This window comes from Manacus candei, unplaced genomic scaffold, assembly GCF_025592945.1.
Source record: "Manacus candei isolate 608988 ecotype Guabito, Panama unplaced genomic scaffold, ASM2559294v1 h1tg000057l, whole genome shotgun sequence".
In the NCBI taxonomy this organism is placed as follows: Eukaryota; Metazoa; Chordata; class Aves; order Passeriformes; family Pipridae; genus Manacus; species Manacus candei.
The window spans coordinates 737,082-757,916 of NW_026138105.1; the positions used below are offsets into that span (position 1 = coordinate 737,082).

The 20,835-nt window shown below is 49.5% G+C and overlaps 2 protein-coding genes across 3 annotated transcripts in view; both read right to left on the reverse strand.

The window, feature by feature from the left end:
• Positions 1 to 14,742, reverse strand: part of L3MBTL1 (L3MBTL histone methyl-lysine binding protein 1) — a 36,933-nt gene extending 22,191 nt beyond the window's left edge. For both annotated transcript variants that reach the window (XM_051803262.1, XM_051803261.1), the window contains exons 1-4: positions 8,619 to 14,742; positions 4,683 to 4,711; positions 2,451 to 2,639; positions 2,044 to 2,206 (exon numbers count right to left, since the gene is read on the reverse strand). In XM_051803262.1, coding sequence (XP_051659222.1) covers positions 2,044 to 2,179 — 136 coding nt within the window. In that variant the 5' untranslated portion in view covers positions 2,180 to 2,206; positions 2,451 to 2,639; positions 4,683 to 4,711; positions 8,619 to 14,742. The remainder of the gene's footprint in view (positions 1 to 2,043; positions 2,207 to 2,450; positions 2,640 to 4,682; positions 4,712 to 8,618) is intronic.
• Positions 14,743 to 14,868: 126 nt separating this feature from the next.
• On the reverse strand, positions 14,869 to 19,626 carry SRSF6 (serine and arginine rich splicing factor 6). The gene is made up of 6 exons (XM_051803272.1): positions 19,332 to 19,626; positions 18,997 to 19,145; positions 17,596 to 17,723; positions 17,190 to 17,398; positions 16,492 to 16,581; positions 14,869 to 16,376 (listed from the first exon to the last, which is right to left on the reverse strand). Exons 1-6 carry the CDS (start codon positions 19,436 to 19,438, stop codon positions 16,013 to 16,015), a joined length of 1,047 nt encoding a protein of 348 aa, XP_051659232.1. The 5' UTR covers positions 19,439 to 19,626; the 3' UTR covers positions 14,869 to 16,012.
• Between the last annotated feature and the right edge of the window lie 1,209 nt (positions 19,627 to 20,835).

The following is a 20,835-nucleotide window of genomic DNA, read 5'->3' on the forward strand; positions in this document are numbered from 1 at the left end:
CAAACAACCAGAGGCATACACAGAACACTTTGCTAGTGCAAACAAGGCTCAAAGGAAGCACAAAATCACAGAGGACATGGTCTCCCAGCCAAGGGCTGTGCTGTGGGCCACAAGCAGTCAGAGTGACCCAAAAAATCTGCAGCCAGCAATGGCTTATGGTGGGGGGTGGCACCAACACTATCCACATTCAAGGGGTTCTACTTCAGCTTGATCTCGGCCTTTTTCTGTGATCAGAATGCTCTGATGTAGCAGGAATGTCCTGGTGAGCTCCTAGACTGCAACTTTAGTTTAAAACTTCCAGTTTAGTTACATTTCAAAGGAACACGCTGTGTAGATCAGGGTCTCAGTGCAGTGAGAACTGAGGCACCAGCAGCAGGAAAACCTGGAAGATCTGCTTCTGAAGAACACCCCTGATCTCATCTAACACACATCCATGCTTTGCTCACATACCTCCTGAAAGACACCTGTCAGCTGGGCTGAAAATGGTCCCAATTTTCAAGAAGGGTAAGAAGGATGACCCTGGAAATTACAGGCCTGTCAGTCTCACTACAGGGCCTGATAAAACTATGGAGAAGGTTATTCTCAGAGTTACTGGAAAACACTGGAGAGGCAACAGTTGTCAGTCACAGTCAACACAGGTTCACAAGCTGACCAAGGAGAAAGCCAACAGATGTGGTTTTTTAGTATTTTAGCAAAGCTTTTGATACTGTCTCTCACAGTATCCTTCTGGACAAAGTGTCCAGCACAGAGCTCAACTAGTCCGTCATATGTTGGGTGAACAATTGGCTGATGGTTGGGCTCAGAAACTTACAGACTGGCGGCCATCACCAGTGGGGTTCCCCAGGGCACTGGTTTAGGGCCGGTGCTCTTTAATGTTTTTATAAATTATGTGTATGCAGGAATCAAATGTACATTAAGTTTATTGATGACACTAAGTTAGGAGGAGCTGTGGACTTGCTCAAGGGTTGAGAGGCCTAACAGAGAGAACTGGATGGACCAGAGAGCTGGGCAATCACAAAGTGTATGAAATCTAACAAGAGTAACAGTTGGATTCTGCACCTGGGATGGGGTAATCCAGTTATATGTAGGAACAGAGGGATGAGCCCCAGTGGGAGCTAGCAGTGCCATGGCAGCCCCAAGGGCCAGCCCTGTCCTGGGGGGCATCAGGCCCAGCATCACTGGCTGGATGAGGGGGGGTCTGTCCCGCTCTGCTCTGCTCTGCTCTGGGGCAGCTTCACCTCAGGTCCTGGGGGCAGTTTGGGCACCTCAGCTCATGAAGGACATCAGAGGGTTCAAGTGTGTCCAGAGGAAGGGGACCAGGATAGGGAAAGGGTTTGAGGGCAGGACTTAGGAGGAGCAGCTGAGGCCACTTGGCCCATTGAGTTCAGAGAAGAGAAGCCGAGGGCTGACCCCATCGCAGTCTGCACCTTCCTCACAGGGGGCAGCGCAGGCAGGGGCTGAGCTCCTCTCTCTGGGGCCAGTGATGGGACACAAGGAGGTGGAATGCAGGTGCATCACGAGAAGTTCAGATGGGATATTAGGAAAAGGTTCCTCACCCAGAGAGTGGTTGGTCCCTGGAACAGGCTCACCAGGGAAGTGGTCACAGCAGCAAGGCTACCAGAGCTCAGGGAGCGTCCATCTCCACTGTTGCCAGTGGACAACAGCCTTATGGTTTAGTTCTAGGTGGTCCAGCCCGGACAAGGGAGTTGGACTTGATCCTTATGGGTCCCTTCCAGCTTGAGGTATTCTGTGATTCTATGATATTGCAGCAGCCCAGGAGCCCACAGCCCTGCAGAGCAGGGACCCAGCACATTGTGCTGCTCTGGCACAGGGCTCCAGATATCAGGGCTTTGGCTTAAAACTCAAGAAGTTTTGATTTACCACAAACCATCCAAGTGATGCGGAGAACCTTTAAAATGGCAACAGCAGCACAGCTTTGCCTCCCAAGATTTGGGAGGAGCACAGACACACAAGGAGTGTGAGGTATCAGTGCGTGGGGAGAAGGCTGGGGAGACACCAGTTAGAGAGGACTGTTCCACATACCTGGTATGATGAAGGCAGTGGTTGGCAGGTGGGTGCTCTGCACAGTGCTCTCGGTGGTGACCACATGAACGCTGACCTCCCCAGCAGCATTGCCCTTCGTGCTCCTCACCACCTCCATCTCTGCCCTGCTGTCCATCACCTTGCCTGGGCACACAGCGAGGCACTGCAGGAAAGAAATCAAGTTGGGTACCAGTACAAACACAACAAAGGAGTGAGAAAGTGACTGCAGAGATAGGTCTCTCCCTTTCCACCATCTCCCAGCATAAATCCCTTCAAGATGTATTAAAGGTCCATGCGACCCAACACAGAACAACTCGAAGGTCACAGCTGGCATCAACATGACCCAGTAAAGCCCCTGTTGTGAGATCCCACCTCAGACCCTGCAAATGCCAAGGGTTTTTTCTTACCTGGCACCACCATAAGATGGTATGAGGACGGCAGGTCCACAAGATGCTCCTGGCTCCTCCAGGTGCCTACACTACTCCAGTGCAGACTGTGACTGAGGGCTGGCAAATGCTACCCTGGAGCAGGCAGAGGTCCATGAAGTTTCCCTTCCAGCTCTCCTGTTGGAGTGTCACCCTTGATCTTTTAACTGCCTGCAAGAAAGAATTTCACAAGTGCCAGGATTTGATGGGGGAAACAGGGGCGAGTCAGGGGAACTTGATGCCTTCTGCATGCAGTTTCTCACAGGACTGGTGATGTTCGACCTCTTAAGCCATGAATTTCAAGGAGTGGGCAAAGTGTCAAGGCCCTGAGGGCACTATTGAGTCTTACTGGCTGTGATCAGGCTCCCCTGGGACCCCCACCCATGGGCCCAGGGACTCCAAGTTGCAGCAGCGCAGTCTCCAGCAGGTCTGGCAGCAGTGGGACTGACCTCCTGGCTGGAATCCTGGCTTGATCTCAGGCCTTGCCTGAGCTCCAAGGGACATGGCCACAGTGCCTCTCCAGCTGCCTTCCTTGATTCCCTGTCCCTGGGGAGCAGCTGGCCCTGCTGTGTCCCAGCTGGCAGGATGGTACCTGCACCAGGATGTCCCCAGACCAGGGCCTGCCTGCAAGCCCAAGAGAGGGGCAGTTTTGCCTCCTGGTGCCCAGGGCACCCTGGCGAGGGAGGGCTCTCGGAGCTGCCCTAGTGAACAATGCAACGGACATGCGTGGCCAGGCAAAACCCCAGCAGCATCCCCAGATGTGCTCAGGAAAGGCAGACCTCTCCATGCCTACTGAAAATGATGGCCCAGGTGTCCTAGAGACTCCTGAAGTCTGAGGATGCTGAGTGAGGGAAGGATTTTGGACCTGCCCTGTTTCCCACACCTTCTTCAAAGCCCTTGTTGCCAGGATGGAGGCAAGGGCTGCTATGAGGCTACAGAGGGCTACGGAGGGGACCATGGCCATTTCTTGGTTCCTTTTGATGCAATTTCATTTAGAAAGGGAAGACAGCCATGTGGAAAACAAGATAATCACTTTGCTGACGTGGGGTTAAGTCTGGAATTTTAAAACCTGAGACATTAGGATAAAGGTGTCACAACCAGAGGGTAAAGATCTACTTCGTCTTCTCTCTCCCGGTGCTGTCAGGTTTGTGACCACAAACACTTGATGCTCAGCTGACAGACAGCATAGACCTTCCAGGCCCTTCTGGCACAGGAAAGCACTGTTAAGTGTCAGAAGACCTGAAGAAACTGAGCAACTCAGCTGGACACCAGATTCCAACTGAAAGCCAAAATGAATTTGGCAGCCAACCTGTTCTGGTGCTTCCTAATACCCACTAGGAATCTATCTGCTTTCTTAAGCACTCAAATCCAATCAATCCTTTATTCGTCACTTGAGTTAAAAGTTTCAAGGACAACTCCTCATTTTGTGTGAGCTGTTGGCTGTTTTTTTTAACTTAAACAGAAATTGGTACCAGAAATGCCTAGAAAGGAAGAAAAATAACTAGATCCAGTGCTCAGATTGGACAATGCTCCAACTCATCTCCATCCAGAAACCTATGACACAATAGCAAATACTTGCACAGGAAGTGCCCTGCAGTAATCATCACGTTTTCAACACTCTTCAAACCCTTGTGGGGCTGTACCAATGCTGTCAGGACTGGTTCTCCCAGGCCTTATGAGTTTGGCATATGAATGAACAGAATGAATCTGGATTATAGACTGGGTGCTATGCCTTAAAGTGGAAGAACTAAACAACGGAGATTTAGGACTTAAACTACAGACAATCCATCCTCCAACAACCTCCTGGAAAAGGCCTCACTGCACCAAAGGGCAAGTCCCAGCACTGCACCACGGCTGGGCATCCCAGCTCAGAGGGTCAGGAGCCCTCCAAGCGGCCTGAGGGAGGCAGAGAAGCCCATCCAGTCCATGGCCTTGCTCTACAGTTGGACTCAGTGATCTTAGAGGTGTTCTCCAACCTTAATCATTCTACCACAAACTGTCCCTCCTGTTCCTCTTATCTGCCCCTCAGCAGTGGTGCCCATGCTTTCCTGGGCACCTCTGGCCAGAGCACTAGACCCTTGCTGGTAGGTCAGGTGTGGGCATGACACGATGGCTGGGGCTGCAGAGCTCCATCCCCACCTGCAGGAATGTGAATCAGGATTGGAGATATTGTTTGCAGCTCACAGTTTTTAAAGCCTGGTATAAAAATCTCACCTGTTGTGAAGCATCCCAGGTCAGGAACACTACATATGGGAAAAGGGAGAAAAGAACAAGTATCTGTACGGGGGATCACCCACAACTATGATCTGTCTTAGCATCACTGTCACAGAAGGAGAAAGGCACTGGTACACATCTCTTTGGATAACCCTGCTCCTGAGAGCAGAAAAGGTGTCATGGAGAGGTTGTTCACAGCTGAGACAAGTCTGGTGGCTTCAGCCCTTGGAGCCAGAGCACAGGCAGGTACCACTGCCCCAGAGATCACTTCAAGAGATCTGCTGCAAGCCCTGGAATGACCTATATTACCACAGGGCAATTCAGGAACCAGAGGAGGTCTCTAATTCAAGCTTCTGCTCCCAGCAGGGTCAGCTATATGATCAGACCAGGTTGTTCAGGGCTTTATCCAGCCCAGTCTTGAAAACCTACCGGGATGGAATCCTGCAAATTAGCACAATAATTAGCAAACCAAACTAACACGTTCCCTTGGATATTAGGAAAAGATTCTTCCCCTTTCCTAATTGGCCCCTAGGTGGTCAGGCACTGGAACAGGCTCTCCAGGGCAGTGGTCACAGCCCCAAGGCTTCCAAAGCTCAAGGAGTGTTTGGACAACACTCTCAGGGACATGGTGGGATTGTCGGGGAGTCATTTGCAGGGCCAGAGGTTCAACTCGATGATCCTTGTGCTCAGGATATTCTATAACTCTTTCTGCTGGTTGCTCTAGACAATGAACAAAAGATTTATTAATTAATTAATTAATTAATTAATTTATTTATTTATTTATTTATTTATTTATTTATTTATTTATTTATTTATTTTATCTGGGATCTTAAAAAGCTTTTGGCTTACACATGCCCCAGTGACGTCTGATAAAACTCTGCTCACCTGGACAAGACCGGATCAGGCCAACACTTTGCAGTCTTCAAAAATCCCACCAGCCAGCTTTTAAAGAGTAACTGTGGAGCTACAGCTATTTTGGCCTTAACAGTGAGTCCCCAAATTCCCCATTTTATCTTGTATTGGGTGTAACTCCACATGTGTTACAGAGGGTGCAGGTGAGCCCCACACCCCAGCCAGCCAGCCAGCCATTCATTCCACAAGGTCTCCACACACCCACCCCTTCTGCCTTCTGCTGAGGGACAGCCAAGGACATTGGGCAAGCAACCCAGGGGCTTGGAAAGGACTTCTATGGCTGCTATACACGTGAGTAACACATGTACACACGAGCCTCCAGCTCTGCCATGGTCCCACACCCACCCTCTCCCAAAACCATGTCAAAGCCAGGGAATGATCCACTGTTTGGAGAGGAGGGAGACGCTACATGCAACAGGCCACAGAAGAGCATGAAGAAAAGCAGCTTCCAGCACAGAGCTGCTGCGCAGCCCCGTCAGTGCCTTATAAAGCACAATCTGCTCAAAAGAGGTGTTTCTTTTCATCACAAGATTGGCTTAATAATAATTCAAACAATATTAACATGTATTGGCTTTGTGGTTTCTTGAATTTTTAAATACTTCTGAAGCCTGCACTGGCACATGCTGGGAGTCAGCTGGCAGGAAAGGCCATGGGAATCCTGGGGGATACAGGATGCCTATGAGCCAGCAATGTGCTCCTGCAGCAAAGGAGGAGGATAGTGTACTGGACTGCAGTGGGAGCAGTGTCACAGCCTCCTGCTGGAGGCTGGAGACCCTTCCCCTCTGCTCTGCACTGCTGAGGCCACCCCTGGAGTGCTGGGCCCAGAGCTGGGCTGCCCAGTACAAAAGACTGGGACAGACTGGAGAGAGTCCAGCACAGGGCCATGAAGGTGATGGAGGGACTGGAGCACCTCTGCCATGAGGAGAGGCTGAGAGAGCTGGGACTGCCCAGCCCGGAGCAGAGCAGGCTCAGGGGATCTCATCTGTGTGGATAAATACCCGGAGGGAGGGTGCAGAAAGGACGGGGCCAGGCTCTGCTCAGCAGTGCCCAGGGACAGACCCAGGGACCATGGGCACGAACTGACACACAGGAGGGGCCCTCTGAGCATCAGGACACACTTTTCCACTGTGAGGGTGGCTGAGCACTGGTGCAGGTGCTCAGGGAGGTGGTGGAGTCTCCATCTGTGGAGAGACTCGAAAGCCACCTGGGCACATCCTGGGCAGCTGGCTCTCGGTGGCCCTGAGGGAGCAGGGACTGGGCAAGGTGACCTCCAGAAGTGCCTCCAACCTCACCCAGCCTGTGATTCTGTGAATTTTTTTCAGAAATCTCCTCAGTCATAGCAGAGAACTTTCCCATCCTTACCATCAGCTGAGGTATGATTATTAATTACCTCCAGTGGCAAAATTGAGCCTTTAAGAAAGACCACCAGCTGAGATCACGCTAAACATGCAAGCACTGCAGAGACCAGCCAGGCTGGGAGCTGTTCCCTTGGATCTTCCCCTGTCTTCTGGTATTGCCCAGGGCAGGTGTTTAGGAGGCTAACAGCACTGTAGAAAGTATTTGCTTTATATACACACAGACAAACTCAGGAACACCCTTCGCACAGGCAGGTGTCCCAGTGGAGAAAGACAATCCTACCTCTTCCCTTCCCAATCTGACTGCTACTTCAAAGCCAGGAGGCAACGTCTCCTCTGGAACAAACCAGGGGCACAAAGTACTGCTCCTGTGTTCTGCTGCAGCATGGTGGGGTTTGGAATGGGCCGTGGAATTTATCAACATTTCAAAACCAGATGAAATGTTCTTCTGCGCAGTAAAAGCCCAATCATGCTGCACATTTCAAAATAGCAAACAGATTCTGTGAAAATGGAGATCAGAGGGAGAAGGGCAATAAAGCAGCAAGTTTTAGCTTCAGACACAGCTGACAAAGCAGAGCCACTCAGGCTGAGTTTTCACCTGCTGTCCCAGGAGTGTCACCGCCACCAGGATTAGCTTTTGGGCCTGTGGATCCACGCAGAGCCACAGGTGGGGAGAATGAGCAGTTACAGTGATCTCCTGTGCCACTCCAAGGGGCTCAGGGTGACACCATCCAAGCTCAATACTGAGGCCAGAAGGCAGTATGAAGCCTGGGCAGCTCCAGCTGGGTGCAGACCCCTGGCCCAGCTACCCCTGAGAGGCACAACAGGGACACCCACACCTACCTTCCACTAACCCCTGATAGCACCAGCCCTGCTGCAGCATCCAGCCCTGCATAGTTAGGGATATTCTTCCACAAGTTACACTTATAGGTACGCAGAAACATCAAAAGGTGATGGATACCTGATCCTGAAATATTTCTAAATGTCTCATCTTTTATCTTCTTTTATAACTAGTAAAGAAATAAATCCACAACCTTTTCCTAGCCCACGAGGAGCACTGTCTCCATAGCCTGGGCTATGCACTGCCTGCCAGGCTGAACCTAAGCCCTCCACACTGCAGGACCCTATCCAGGGCTGCAGCGGTGTCACCTCCAGGCTCCGGGACAGCACCAGCTCACAGTGTTTGAGAAACACCTGAAGCAACATGGTCAAGCGTCCAGACTGAAAGGGGCTTCCAACCTCCGTGTGTCCCAGAGAGGATCCCTTGGGAAAGCCAGGGAAGCACAGTGCGGTTCCCTGTCTCTGTGGAGAGGGCTGGGCAGCGCCTCGCAGCTGCAGCCCAAGCTGGGCGCAGGCAGCCGGCGGGACCCGAGCCTGATCCGGGGAGATAAGCACGGTAATGTTCCTGTGAGATACCCCGGGGGCGGCGGCCCTGGGCAAATACACTGCGCTGCACACGGTGTCACGGTCCAGCTCCGGCCCCTCCGCGCCGCTCCACCCCGGCTCCGGCCCCGCCGCCGCGGGCACAGAGGATGCCGGAGCGTCCATCCCCGCCGTCCCCGGGCCCGCTCGCCGGGCCGGGGCCTCGCCCGTGCGGGAACCGGGATGCGGCGATGCCGGGCGGGGATGCAGCGAGCCCGGGCCGGTGGTACCCGGCCGCGCTTCTTACCTGCCCCCGGCCGGACGCTGCTCCGAGCCCCGGCGGCGCTGCCCGGCCCGGCCTGGCCCGGGGTGCGGGGGGCGCGGAGCGGGAGGGGCGCGGGGCCGGTCCGAGTGTGCGCGGGGAGCGCGGGGAGGGGGCGGCTCAGCCCGCGCCGTCGCCGTGGAAACGCGCGGGGCCGCATCCGCAGGGCCGTGCTCGGCCCCGCCGCAGCTTTTCGGGGGGATGCGGGGAAAGGGGGGGAGTCGTCATGGCAACGCTGTTAGACGGGACAGGGGGCTGAGAGCAACAAGGTGCTGCTTGGATTGAAGCCCTTCGTCTATGGAAACGAAGGTTGGGAGAGAGCTGGAGGTCTTCAGCCCAGAGAAGGCTCTGGGAGACCTCAGAGCACCTTCCAGTGTCTAAAAGAGTTCCAAGAGAGCTCGAGAGGGACTTTGGACAAGGGCCTGGAGGGACAGGACGAGGGGGAATGGCTTCCCACTGCCAGAGGGAAGGGTTAGATGGGATACTGGGAAGAAATTAGTCCCTGTGAGGGTAGTGAGGCCCCGGCAAAGGTTGCCTGGAGAAGCTGTAGCTGCTCCATCCCTGGAAGTGTCCGAGGCTGAGTTGGACAGGGCTTGGAGCAACCTGGTCTGTAAGGTCCCTTCCAACCCAAACCCTTCTAAGATTCTGTGATTAACCAAATGCCCCTCAGATAGCAATTGGACATCACCAATGGGAACATGTTCTCCTCAGCAGCCCAGAGACCCTTGAGGCCAAATCAGTTCCCCAGGCCCTAATTGGCATCGATGTGGGGGATGCCTGCCCTCCCCAGCTCTCCTACCACAGGCCCAAAGAGTAACCAGAGAACATTAACCTGACATCCTCAAGATACCTGGGAAGGAAAAGAATCACTTGAATTAGTTCTGTAGTGGAAATGCAGGATAGGCACAATGCACAGTAGTGTTTCCAAAGGGCTCTTGTCAAAACTCAGAGCAGCTTATCCTGCCCACTCTTTGGTATTCTGTGGCCACACAAGGTGTGCGCCTTCAGACACACAATGTCTATCTCTCTTACCTGCAGAAAGCATGAGTGGAAGGAACCAAGGCTGGAAGCACAGAGGCCAAAAATGTACAATAAGCTGCTGAGAACAGCCCTCGATGCATGTTGGATGGGCTAGGGAGAGGCAGCTGCCTGCTCACCCCAATGTCCAGCTCTGGCTGTTCTGAACCTGGGGCACAGAGTGTTCCTCCTTGCTTGGGAGATTGCAGGAACACACCCTCTGTTTTAGTGTATCTGCCAGTTCTTTGTCACCTTGAGTTCTGTATCCTAAATTTTTAATAAATTAAGAATATTAAGTCAAAGACTCTTAAAAAGCAATAGATCCTGCAAATCAGGAAGGAAGTAACAGGCCTGCCAGAGCTGTCCGGACAATGCTCGTAGTCCTATGGTTTAGTTCTAAGTGGTCCTGCCAGGAGCAGGGCTTGGTATTGGATGCAATGGTACTCATGGGTCCCTTCCAGCTTGAGTTATTCTACTATGAATTTTTGTTTCCTTAAATTTAGCTCTTCATAATGCTTTTCTTATTTAACGTGTTCTGACCTGTATTATTCAACTCCGCTATGCCCTTAATCCCACTAGACCCAATGTGTGCAGAGTGTAGCAGGGCTGTGCTGCTCCAGGATTTGTTTGGTCAGGATTCGTCCCCATGCATTCTGCTATTTATGGGATAGCAGCATCCAGACATGCTAGTGCCTGTCACTCCTGTCCTCAGCCACAGTCATGTCCCAAGCTCATTTCAACCAAAAGCCTGATAGAGACCTCATAAAACATGAAGCAATAGGAAGTTGCTGCCATCCACAGCTTTTATTCCCAGTGGACAGGTCACTGCAATCCTGTGCCTCAGTTTCATGCTTTCCAGGGTGATGTAGTGTTGGGAGAACAAACCTATTCTGGTCTGGGCTGTCACACATACACAGGTGACACCTAAATTGTGGCAAATGGTGGATTATACTTTCAGTCACAGACCAATTAGTTTTAATTGTCAGCAAATAGATCCAGGCAGGTAAGTGGAGAGGCACTCTCAGAAGTTTTCTTGTGTCTCCCCAGTTACTGTCAGCACTTACTCTGTGCTTGTACCAGAGTTGAGCAGAACAGGAGATGCTGTTGGACCCCACCATTACCCCCCAGGTTAATTGTACAGCATCCCTGTTGTTCCACTGTGATCACGACCTGCTGTATTATTTTCCTCTTGTGTTGATGCTAAGCAGAATCAGGAACACAAACGCTGTGCAGGGAAAGCATTTGGCACTGTACTCAATTCTAGGGGAAGCATTGCTTTCACCCAGTAGTTTGCCCGAGTGCAGCTGTGTGCTGTGGCCACACCAAGCAGGTGAGCTGTGATCTATTTACCACCTGCTGACTTAACAGCACCAACTTCTTATTCACGTGTACAGTATAATCCTATTCCAGGCGCTGCACACACCAGTAAAAAAATTACATAAGTAATTCCCCCTACAACTCCATCTACATGACAGCACAGGCTGCATCTTCCAGTTACCTCCAATCCTGGTGTCACCTGCAGATCTTTCCCTCCACTATTTTCAGTATTTTGGACTGAAATCACTGTACTCAGTTCTTACCCAAAGGTAAAACATTGGAGTAACAATTAAGCTTTTGCTTTTAAAATGAGTAAAAAGAGTACTGCAGATACTCTAAATCAGACGAGCCTGCAGAACTCGCCTTCTGTGAATAAGAGGAAAAGGATATTGCCCTCGAGTCAGAGAATCACACAGATTCAAGTCCAAAATTTGAGTAGGAGTACAAGCTGTTGTGAAGTACATCCTGAGTCATGCACGAGCTATCTTCCTATGGTCAGCATTTTTTCAGTGGTACGGATCATACCAGCTGCTGTGCTCCATTCCTTCCTGTACAGAAACACACGTATGTGCATCCAACTTAGCCCTGGCGGTGACAGACATTGCTAAAAGGGCGGAAGTTTATGAGCCACTTCAGAGCAGCTTATTTATTGCCATTTTTAATTGGATTATGGAACAGCTGAAACTTCCCCTCTGGCATCTACACACACATTTGGCAAAATAGTAATGTGTGAAGAAGCCATGAGAGTTAAGAGCCTGCATTTTGCCATTTGATCCCTTCTACCTAACCACAAAAGAAAAGGGGGGAAAGGGCTGATCACAGTGTGACAGAGATTGTTATGATTCCAAGTACACATAGTTAAAATGCCTGAACTGCTGCCACTACACACAGCAACGTGTGTTAGTTTTAGTTAGCTTTTTGGTTTGTGTTAGCTTTGCTTCTCACCTTTCAAAGTACCATGTTCCTGTTCACTTTAAACAGCCCTTACAAAGCGCCAAGGACACAGCAAAGAGCTGCTGATGGTGTAGCACGAACTCTACCCTCAACCACTTTGACGCATCTTTAACTGTCATAACATCTGCACCACCTTTCAAGGACATTCCAAACAGCAGCTCAGCTTAATTGTTGGGATTTCCTGAGCCAAGTTCCTACTTTCCCAGCTTTTGCTCTTTGATGGTATGAAATTGCTTTGTGGACGTTACAGTGCCAACCTGAACTAGACTCAAGTAGGAATCGGAAATAGTTCAAGTTATTCCATGTGTGAATAATAAATCAAAGAATCATGTTGTAAATGCTCATCCCCACTGCTCATCCAAAGACAGTTACAATCTGGGTTAGGGACAGAGTAATCTCCCAGTTGTAAATGGACTCTAAACCCACAAAATGTAGAGGTAGAAATGTTATAGTAGAAAAAAGCAGCGTCACCTACTCCAGCCACTCAGCTCTACTCCAAGCATGATATTGCAAGGTGACACTTTAGCGTCAATCAAAGAAGTTGTGTTCTTCCTTACAGCAAGACAACATACTGTTCCATGCTCTTCATGATGTAGAAGCAAATAAAAAGTGAATCGAACAATGGTTGTGGATGTTCCATCCCTGGAAGTGTCCAAGATCAGGTTGGATGAGGATGGAAGATGCCCCTGCCCATAGCAGGGGAGTGGAACAAGATGATCTTTAAAGTCCCTCCAACCCAAACCAGTTTGTGATTCTAAGATTAAAGGATGAAACTTCATTTATGTCGAAAACCAAAATACAAGATGGGATGCTTTTTTTTTTTTTTTACAGTAGTGTTGGTTTCTCCTTCACAATTTGCTACAGGACACTAGGGTTTTGTCAATCTTGCCCCCCATATTTGATGAGAAGGCATGTTTCTCTTTTGTCTTTTTAAGGACAAACTTACATTGATGCAAAAAATTAGAAATAAAAAAAAAGGCAGGTAGCCCAGTTCTGAAGCATGTCACCAGAAAGCTGGCTCCAGGATCAGGTTAAAAACTGAGATATGAGCAACTCCAGATGGTTTTGTCCTTGACTATTGCTACTGCTGCAGACAAAGCAAAAGGCAGTCAGCATACAAGTCTGCTAGCCTTTTACCCTTCTATGAAATTTATCAAAATCCAATTTTAAAACCCCGAACAGATGTCAGGAATAATACCACTTGTGCTCACAAACACACATTAGCCCCAGAGTGTTCCACTCCCAGAAAAAAATTGTGCTGATAGAGCTGGAATGCTGAGGGTGTTTGGGTTTTGCCGGCAAATTCTCTACAGCATTTTGACAAGCCTTTCACTTAACTGTGCTGGCTCAGGATATGGCACTACCAAAATCCTACTGGCTTCCCAGAGGAAACACATCCAAAAGGACACAAGTCATGCCAAGGAACCCCTGCTTCCTTTGCACACTAAGGGGCTGTTTGTCTTTTGCACAGCCAAGGAAGACAGCGAATGTGGCTCCAGTAACACAAGAAATACTGATATTTAAAGGAGTTTCAAGCAAGCTGGTTAAATCCAATCCGGTCCCTCCCTGCAATTCATGTGTAAAGAGGACTTCAATCAAACATGACCATTGTCACAGCAACCTCATCTCAGAAAGCTGAGTGTAGTTGTTAAGAGACATCGTTCTGCAGTGCTGACCAAGGCTGGGGTGCCCACAGCCACTCCAAGGCCAAGATATCCTCAGGGGTCAGGCACTGGGGGTCAGTTTTAGAAACAAAGGTTTACTTGTATATGCCTGTGCAAAAAAAAAGTAATTGTCAACATCTTGTTACCACAGAGAGAGATACTGGAAATACACATATGTATCTTTCAATCTGCTGAGCTCTGAGCTCAATGCTTCTTTTGAGGAGTGTGGTGTGTATTTTACTAGAGGAACAGTTTTCCATGAAGCTCTGTTTTACACAGAGGAGCAGTTCTCCTTCAAGTCTGACCTACTCCATGATCAGCGTAAGTAAAACCAAGGCAGTTTAATACCTGTGGTAGGTTTAAGGGAGGCAAATACTTCCTCAAGTGTAGCTTAGGTTGTAAGTCTGCACTAACCTTCTTCTCACAGTATGAATTCTGCAGGAAACCCCTGGTACTCCCCTCCTGTTTGAAATCCAAAGCCAGAGGTACCACCTGCAGTGATCAAGACTGCAAAACAATTTTTCTAGTCATTAAGCTAAAAATGCACCGCCTTCACTAAAACGGCTTCAATTTAAAACAAAATTTCCTTATCACAAATTAACCCCCCTAGAGTCACGCAGGTAACACTGCAGTACCAAGTACTCAGAAGTGTTGGTTTAGCCATGCCAGAATTATCTGTCAGGCTCCATAGCTGTATTAACAATCCTAGGGAAGCTCAGACTGCCAGCTCAAGTCCAGTTGTTTTTTTCCATTCTTGAGATAAAAACAGCACGGAGAAGTGTATACCATGCAAAAGCAACAGTAACCTGACCTTATGGCAACACTAGGCATGGATTCACTTCAGGTTCCAGGAATGTGACTGTGCTTCTCCATTCTGGTGCTAGTATGGATACTCACCTGCAAGAAAGTCCAGCTTTCTAGAGACGATCGAGAAAGGCAAGAAACTGAATTTTAAGGTAATTTTTTGTATCATCAAGCAATTCCAGGAGAGAAAAAATGGGCATCAAGTCACACTTCACATGTGCCCCATGCCTGACCCAATTCCTCTGGGCAGATGTGTGAATTGGAACCACAGATGCAGCTGTCACACCCAGCCACATCTGCACAAAGGACCAGGTGACAAACTGGGACAGAAGGAGCTCATGACCTCTCAAGCACAAGGTCAAGGGCATTTCAAAAGCTACCAAGTCTCTCACTAGTTTCTTCACAACAGCAGAATAAATTGTGACTTCCCCAGTACGAGGCAGAACAAGAATCCCATTACACTGCAATGAACACAAGAGTTTGAGTCACCAATTTAATTTTATACAAGTCAAACTACACGCTGTATAAAGAGTACAAGGCAGTTCTAATGTTTGCTACTGCATCTTACAAAAATCATTGTAGCTATAAAGGGGAATTTTTGGGATGAGTCCTACTCCACAATTTAAGTGAATTGGCAACTGTGGTTTAGCAAAGCTTTTGTTAAAACTAGAACTCTAGCTCCAAGAGATTACATTTCCAATAAAGTTCAGACCTACACACAAGAGGATTATAGTTCTAGTCTGAAGCAAAACGTTAACGTAAGTGAGTCAAAGGGGTGGGAAGACAGATTTCTTTCCTTGGGTTTCATATCCAATAGATTTAGAGGCTGACAAACCATACAACACACTAGTGACTTGGACCACAGCCAAGAGACACCTCTGTGTATGACAACAATGACACTTGATATTCAAGCAAAAAACATCAGAAAGCTTTAATTCTTTCAAGTCTGAAATGAAGGGGTTTTCAGCAATACTGTAGGATACAGGTTCCAGAGTACCCTTATCACCTTGAATACAGTCACAGTATGGGGGGAATGTTCTTTTGGCAAGTTAAGGTACAACATAAATCCTCCAACTTGAGTTTATTGCTGGTCTAAAATTTTCCTACTACTGTTACTGGTTTATATAATTTGCGGCCTGCTTTCAAAATTATGATAAACCAGAGAACTGTGTGACCTGCCCAGCAAAGCAATCCTGCCTTTGGCAGCACTCTGAAACCTACGAAGCTAATGACACCCATAGCTCTAATGTAATGAAAAAAAAAAATAAGAAAAAAGGATACTTTCAAAAGAGCCCAGATTTTAGCCTGTTTATATTCAGTTTATTTTTAATATAAAAACCACTTTGTATTTAAGAGTACTCAAGTTACTCCTGCAGAATTGCTATAAAATCAAACTTTCAGCTGAATTTCTACAAAAGGGGGACTTTCCCTGCTTTGTACCACCATCCCATCTCATATTGCCAAATTTGGAATACAAATTAAACCTTTATGCCTCATGACTTAATTCTTAGGCCATTCAATCCTGCAAGAGAAAAAAACAGCCTCTGAAGTACTAACGTAACACTAATGGCCTGACAGGTAGGAAAATGTTCCATAATAGTGTGCAAGATGAGAGTTCTAGTTCTAATCCCTTGAACTAGATCTTGTTCGTGAGCGAGACTTTGAACGGGACCTGGAGCGGGACCTGGATGCAGCTCTTTTGGGTGGTGACTCAGAACGAGCCTTGGCAGATGGCTGCTGCTGCGGAGAATTGGAACGAGACCTGCTCCTTGACCTGGACTTAGACTTAGCATCTCCTTTACCATTTTCTTTGGGAGAGCGAGACCTGGACCTCGATCTGGACCGAGACTTCTCAGACTTCTCCTTGGATCTGCTGTGAGAGCGTGAACCCCTGTCAGACTTGGGTTTCGATTTGCTCTTTGATCTGGACTTCCTGCTTTTGGATCTGGAACGTGAGCGGTCTTTGCTTCGTGACCTGGATTTAGATCTTTTAAAGAGAGACAGTTTATTCTGTGTGACCTGAAGTGTACTTACAGTGCCTGTAAATATCTGTCAGTGAGCAGCAGTCCCTGTACTGACAGTGTTAACACTGTGGCACTTACCGCGAACGGCTTTTGGAGACGCTACGGGACCTGCTGCGGCTGCTCCGACTTCTCCGACTTCTGCTTCTAGATCGTCTCCTGGACCGTGACCTACAAACATTCAAAATTTAGTTTGCCCCTTTTTCTGTGCCTTGTGTGCCCTGCATCATCTAGAAGAGTCATAGTGTGGCTTGGGATGCAAGGGACCTCAAAGATCATCTGGTTCCAACCCCCAGCCATGAGCAGGGACACCTTCCACTACGACCAGATGCTAAAGCACCATCCAACACTTCCAGGGATAGGGCAGCCACAGCTTCTCTGGGCAACCTGTGCCAGTGCCTCACCACCCTCACAGGGAAGAATCTCTTCCCACATGTATCTAATGCATTATGCTATCTGGTAGCATAATCTAACAGAGAAAAGCTGCTACAGAACTTCTCAAGAGCAAGGATGGCCACACCAATACACACTATTAACCCACCCAGACTCAATGTACCATCAGTTAATCATATCTGAGGTTTTCCGTGTGAAAAAACTGCTCAAACCTGGCTTTGCTGTATTGCATAAAATAATTCCTTCTACCTTCTCAGGCCCCATCCTATTCCTAAACTATCAGCTGAAGGTAACTATCGCATCAGCTGAAGATGACTACTGCAGGTAGGGTACCTATCCCCATTCTGAGTGTCTTGATCCAGTGACTGACATGTTTGGAGAATTACCTTGACCTGCTGCCAGAGTAGGATCGCCTATGGCTTGAGCGTGGCTTGTCTTCAACGAGCCTGATCTTCCTGCCGTTTATCTCTGTGCCATCCAGTTTATCCAGGGCACGCTTCATGTCCGAGTATGATCGGAATTCAATCACTCCTTCATTCGTACGTTCTTTGTGAGCATCTGCATAGGTCACCTCCCCAGCCTGCCTCATGAAATCCTTCGGGGAGCAGAGGAACAGTTACAGAACACACCACAGGCTGAGGCTCCGCAAGCAGCACTTAGTGCATGCAAACATCCACATACAAACAGTTTTCAATTACTTCTAATTCATTATCAATATCAACACTGCTATTAAAGGAAGCTATTGCTTTCTGCTTATCACAACAGGCTCCACAATAGAACATCAATACGTACTTTCAAATCCTGCCAACTACAGCGACTGGAAAGATTTTCAACAATCAGTCTGAACTCTGTACGAACGGGTGGTCCATATTTATCTCGTCCTGATTGTCTGCGACTGCTATATCCGCCACCACCCCCACCTTGATTGTACAAAGAAACAAAGTTAGATCGTCCCCTAGCATGACAAAAGGTCAATGTTCTGAAAAAGTTAGTTTAACAGTCATATTTACTGGAGTAGGACTTTATTTCTCTAAGCCTCCAACAAACTTTGCAATTTTGCCATAATCTACATTAATGGCAAATCAAACAGACTAAAATCCTACAAGTCTGTGCTCCTAAGATCTGTTAGAGAGTGACTGCTCCTTATTAGATTCACCTTGCTAAGTTTTATTTTACAGAACATTGTAAAATATAAAACTTAACTGATTACATGCATTTCTACATTTTACAAAAACGTTTACTAGTTACACTAAGTACTTACATCACAGTATGAGGTTTTTGGTGGTGGTTTGGCCACAAAACACGCAAGGTAACAGTCACCTAGTTCAGTTTAACCAGTTTTGTCTAACCCTTGGAATCCTCACCATCACCCTGCGTCTAATGGCAAAAGGCTGCTGTCGTCATGGCTTCCGGTAAGGTCAGCCAAAGGGTCATAGGGCAAGGGTCACACAATGTATGGAAAAGCCATGGCCAGGAAAGGCAGTCATCTTAGCCTCAGTGGACACAGCCTCAGCCCCACTGGTCACTTTTAAATTGAAACATCAAGGACTTGTTAAAAAGTTTGAATTGAACATGCAACAATTTTAAAACAACATACATTTGATTTTTTCTTAAAAAGACAGAACCCTCCCCCCCCCCAACACCACGCTTCCAGAGACTATTAAAAAATCAACCTTAGTACTCTTTATTACAGTACTAGGCCGGTTAAACTCTACAGAGCTCACTCAAGCAGCTTACACGAGTGAGCTGAAATATTTACAATACCCACCCCTTAGCACAACAGATTCCTGCTCCAAAACCTCCCCCCGCCCCTCCCATATACCCAACTGAAACATTCACACGACAGTTCACAGCTGAGCGATTCTCCCCCAATTACGCAACCATATTTATATATTAACACTACTGATGCAACATCGCTGTAACATCTAAACGCTCCCAATACTGGAGCCTCCAAATCAACAGATCAAACCCTTTCTAGAAGGCCGCGATTTCGAGGCCAGAAGTGCTACGGGATACCAGAGCGCATCGCTGGTGCCGGGGAAAACGCTGCAGCCCTTGCGGTGCGCCGGGTACCCCCCGCTAGCGACCCCTCCAGCCCCGGGGCTCGGTCCCAGCCGAGCCTCCCTCGCCCCCGGCCCTGCCCCTGCCCGCCGCCGCCCCTCGCCCCGCGGGGAGGGACGGGCCCGGACTCACTGCGGCTGCTGTAGCTGTAGCCGTCCCTGTCGCGGCGGGGGCCGCGGGCGTGTTCCACGATCACCCGCTCCCCACACAGATCCTTCCCATTCAGCTCGTACACGGCATCGTCGGCGTCGCGGGAGTCCTCGAACTCCACGAAGCCGTAGCTGGGGGTAGGACAAGGGCCCAGTCAGGCGGCGGCGGAGGAACGGTGACGCTGCCCCGGGCCGGTGTCGCGGCCCCCCCGCTCCCCCATCCCCGCCGCCATCTTGTGCCGGCGCCACGCGGCAGCGGCCGCGACATGGACGGGCTCGGCCCTGGGCTCTCGGGAGGGACGGACGGACGGTGCTCACCCGTTTTTGAGGTCGACCTCGAGCAGGCGGCCGTAGCCGCTGAAGAAGCGCTGGATGTCCTTCTCCCGGACATGGTAACTCAGGCGCCCTATGTAGACGCGCGGCATATCCGCGGCGGGGCGGGAGGGGGAGGAAAGGAGGGAAAGGAGAGGAACAGGAAGGGGAGAGGAAGAGAGAGAGAGGGAGAGGGAGGGAGCGAGCGAGCGCTGGCGGCGCGAGGGGCGAAGGCGCAGCGAACCCGCTCCCCTCGGCCGGGCCTGGCGCACCACAATGGCGCCCGCCGCCCGCCGGCGGTTTTATACGGGAGGGCGGGGCCTGCGTCGACGTCACCGCGCTAACGCTCTGCTGCGCGCGGGCGGCAGGCGGAGGGAACGCGCGTGCGCGCCCTCGCGCGCTAGCGGTGCGGCCGCTGAGCGCTGCGCGCGCACGCGCGGGGATGCGGGCGGGGTCCCGTGGGCGCGCGAGACTCGCGGCCGGCTTTGCGCATGTGCGGGTCCTGCGCGCGCGTGCGCGCGCCCCTCCCCCCGGAAACGAAAGATGAATTCTACCAAAGACTTGAAATGTAAAATAATCCATTCCTTTAAGTCATTTGTGTCTACTTTGAGATAACTGCAGGTTGTAGTGTCTGATCCCAAAGCTTCTCTTCCCACTACAGCTGCATTCTGTTATTTTTCGTTCCTGTTCTCCCCAAAGGATAACAATTCTCTGGATCAAATTTAAAACCCCTTGATATGGATATTCACTTGGAATTGTCTGTGCTGGCACCTACGGAGGCGCATGTAAGACTCACTGGAAACAACCCAGTTAGTCATTCTCGCTAAACCATCCCGTGCCTGGTGAAAACTGTGCAAGCCTGTACTGAAGTTCAAGGATAAGGAGGAAAGCTCAGCCCGTTCTTCAGGGCTTCCCTGCAAGTGGATGCTCGTCAGGATCAGAGCCTTAAGGAACTGCCTTTCTCCAACGATCTGCCCTTCAATGTTTTCCTCGCAGCCCATAAAAGCTGCTCTCCCATAGTCGATCATGCTCATTTCAACATCGGTGCCTCTAAGTATAAGGAATTCCTTTCCCCATTCCAACAAGGAAAAAGAAATTCTTCATGGCGAGATCAAGTCCATGCAGTCTCTAAGCTCTCAGCCCACAGCAGATGTTTACATCACTGCCTTTTCTGGGCAGAACATTCCTGGAAGTGGATGACAACTAGCCTGTTCAGCTCAGGGCCATACTGAGCAGGAGTGAGCACAAGGCCTCTCTGGTGGAACATCTCAAAGCTCTTGGCACGTGGCAACAGAGTGAGATTTGCTGAGGCCACATGGAAAGGGATAGAGGATTCATATTAGCGTCTTTCTTACCATTTTGTTTTGTTTTTCTGTTTCCATCCTTGAGGAGGAATAAAGGATCTTCAAGGTGCCTCCTCACTGGGTGCCATATACCCCTCCAGTGCCTGCTCAAGCCATTTGCAAATCTTTTCTTCTCACACCCCTACCCTTTTTTAACTGTTCGTCCC

Excerpts from the sequence above, each read along its gene's own strand:
- SRSF6 (XM_051803272.1), bottom strand. The coding sequence starts at position 19,438 with ATGCCGCGCGTCTACATAGGGCGCCTGAGTTACCATGTCCGGGAGAAG. Across the intron at positions 17,399-17,595 it reads GTAGTTGGCAGGATTTGAAA|GATTTCATGAGGCAGGCTGG; the intron begins GTACGTATTGAT and ends TGCTCCCCGAAG. Across the intron at positions 16,377-16,491 it reads GTCTCCAAAAGCCGTTCGCG|ATCTAAATCCAGGTCACGAA; the intron begins GTAAGTGCCACA and ends TCTCTTTAAAAG.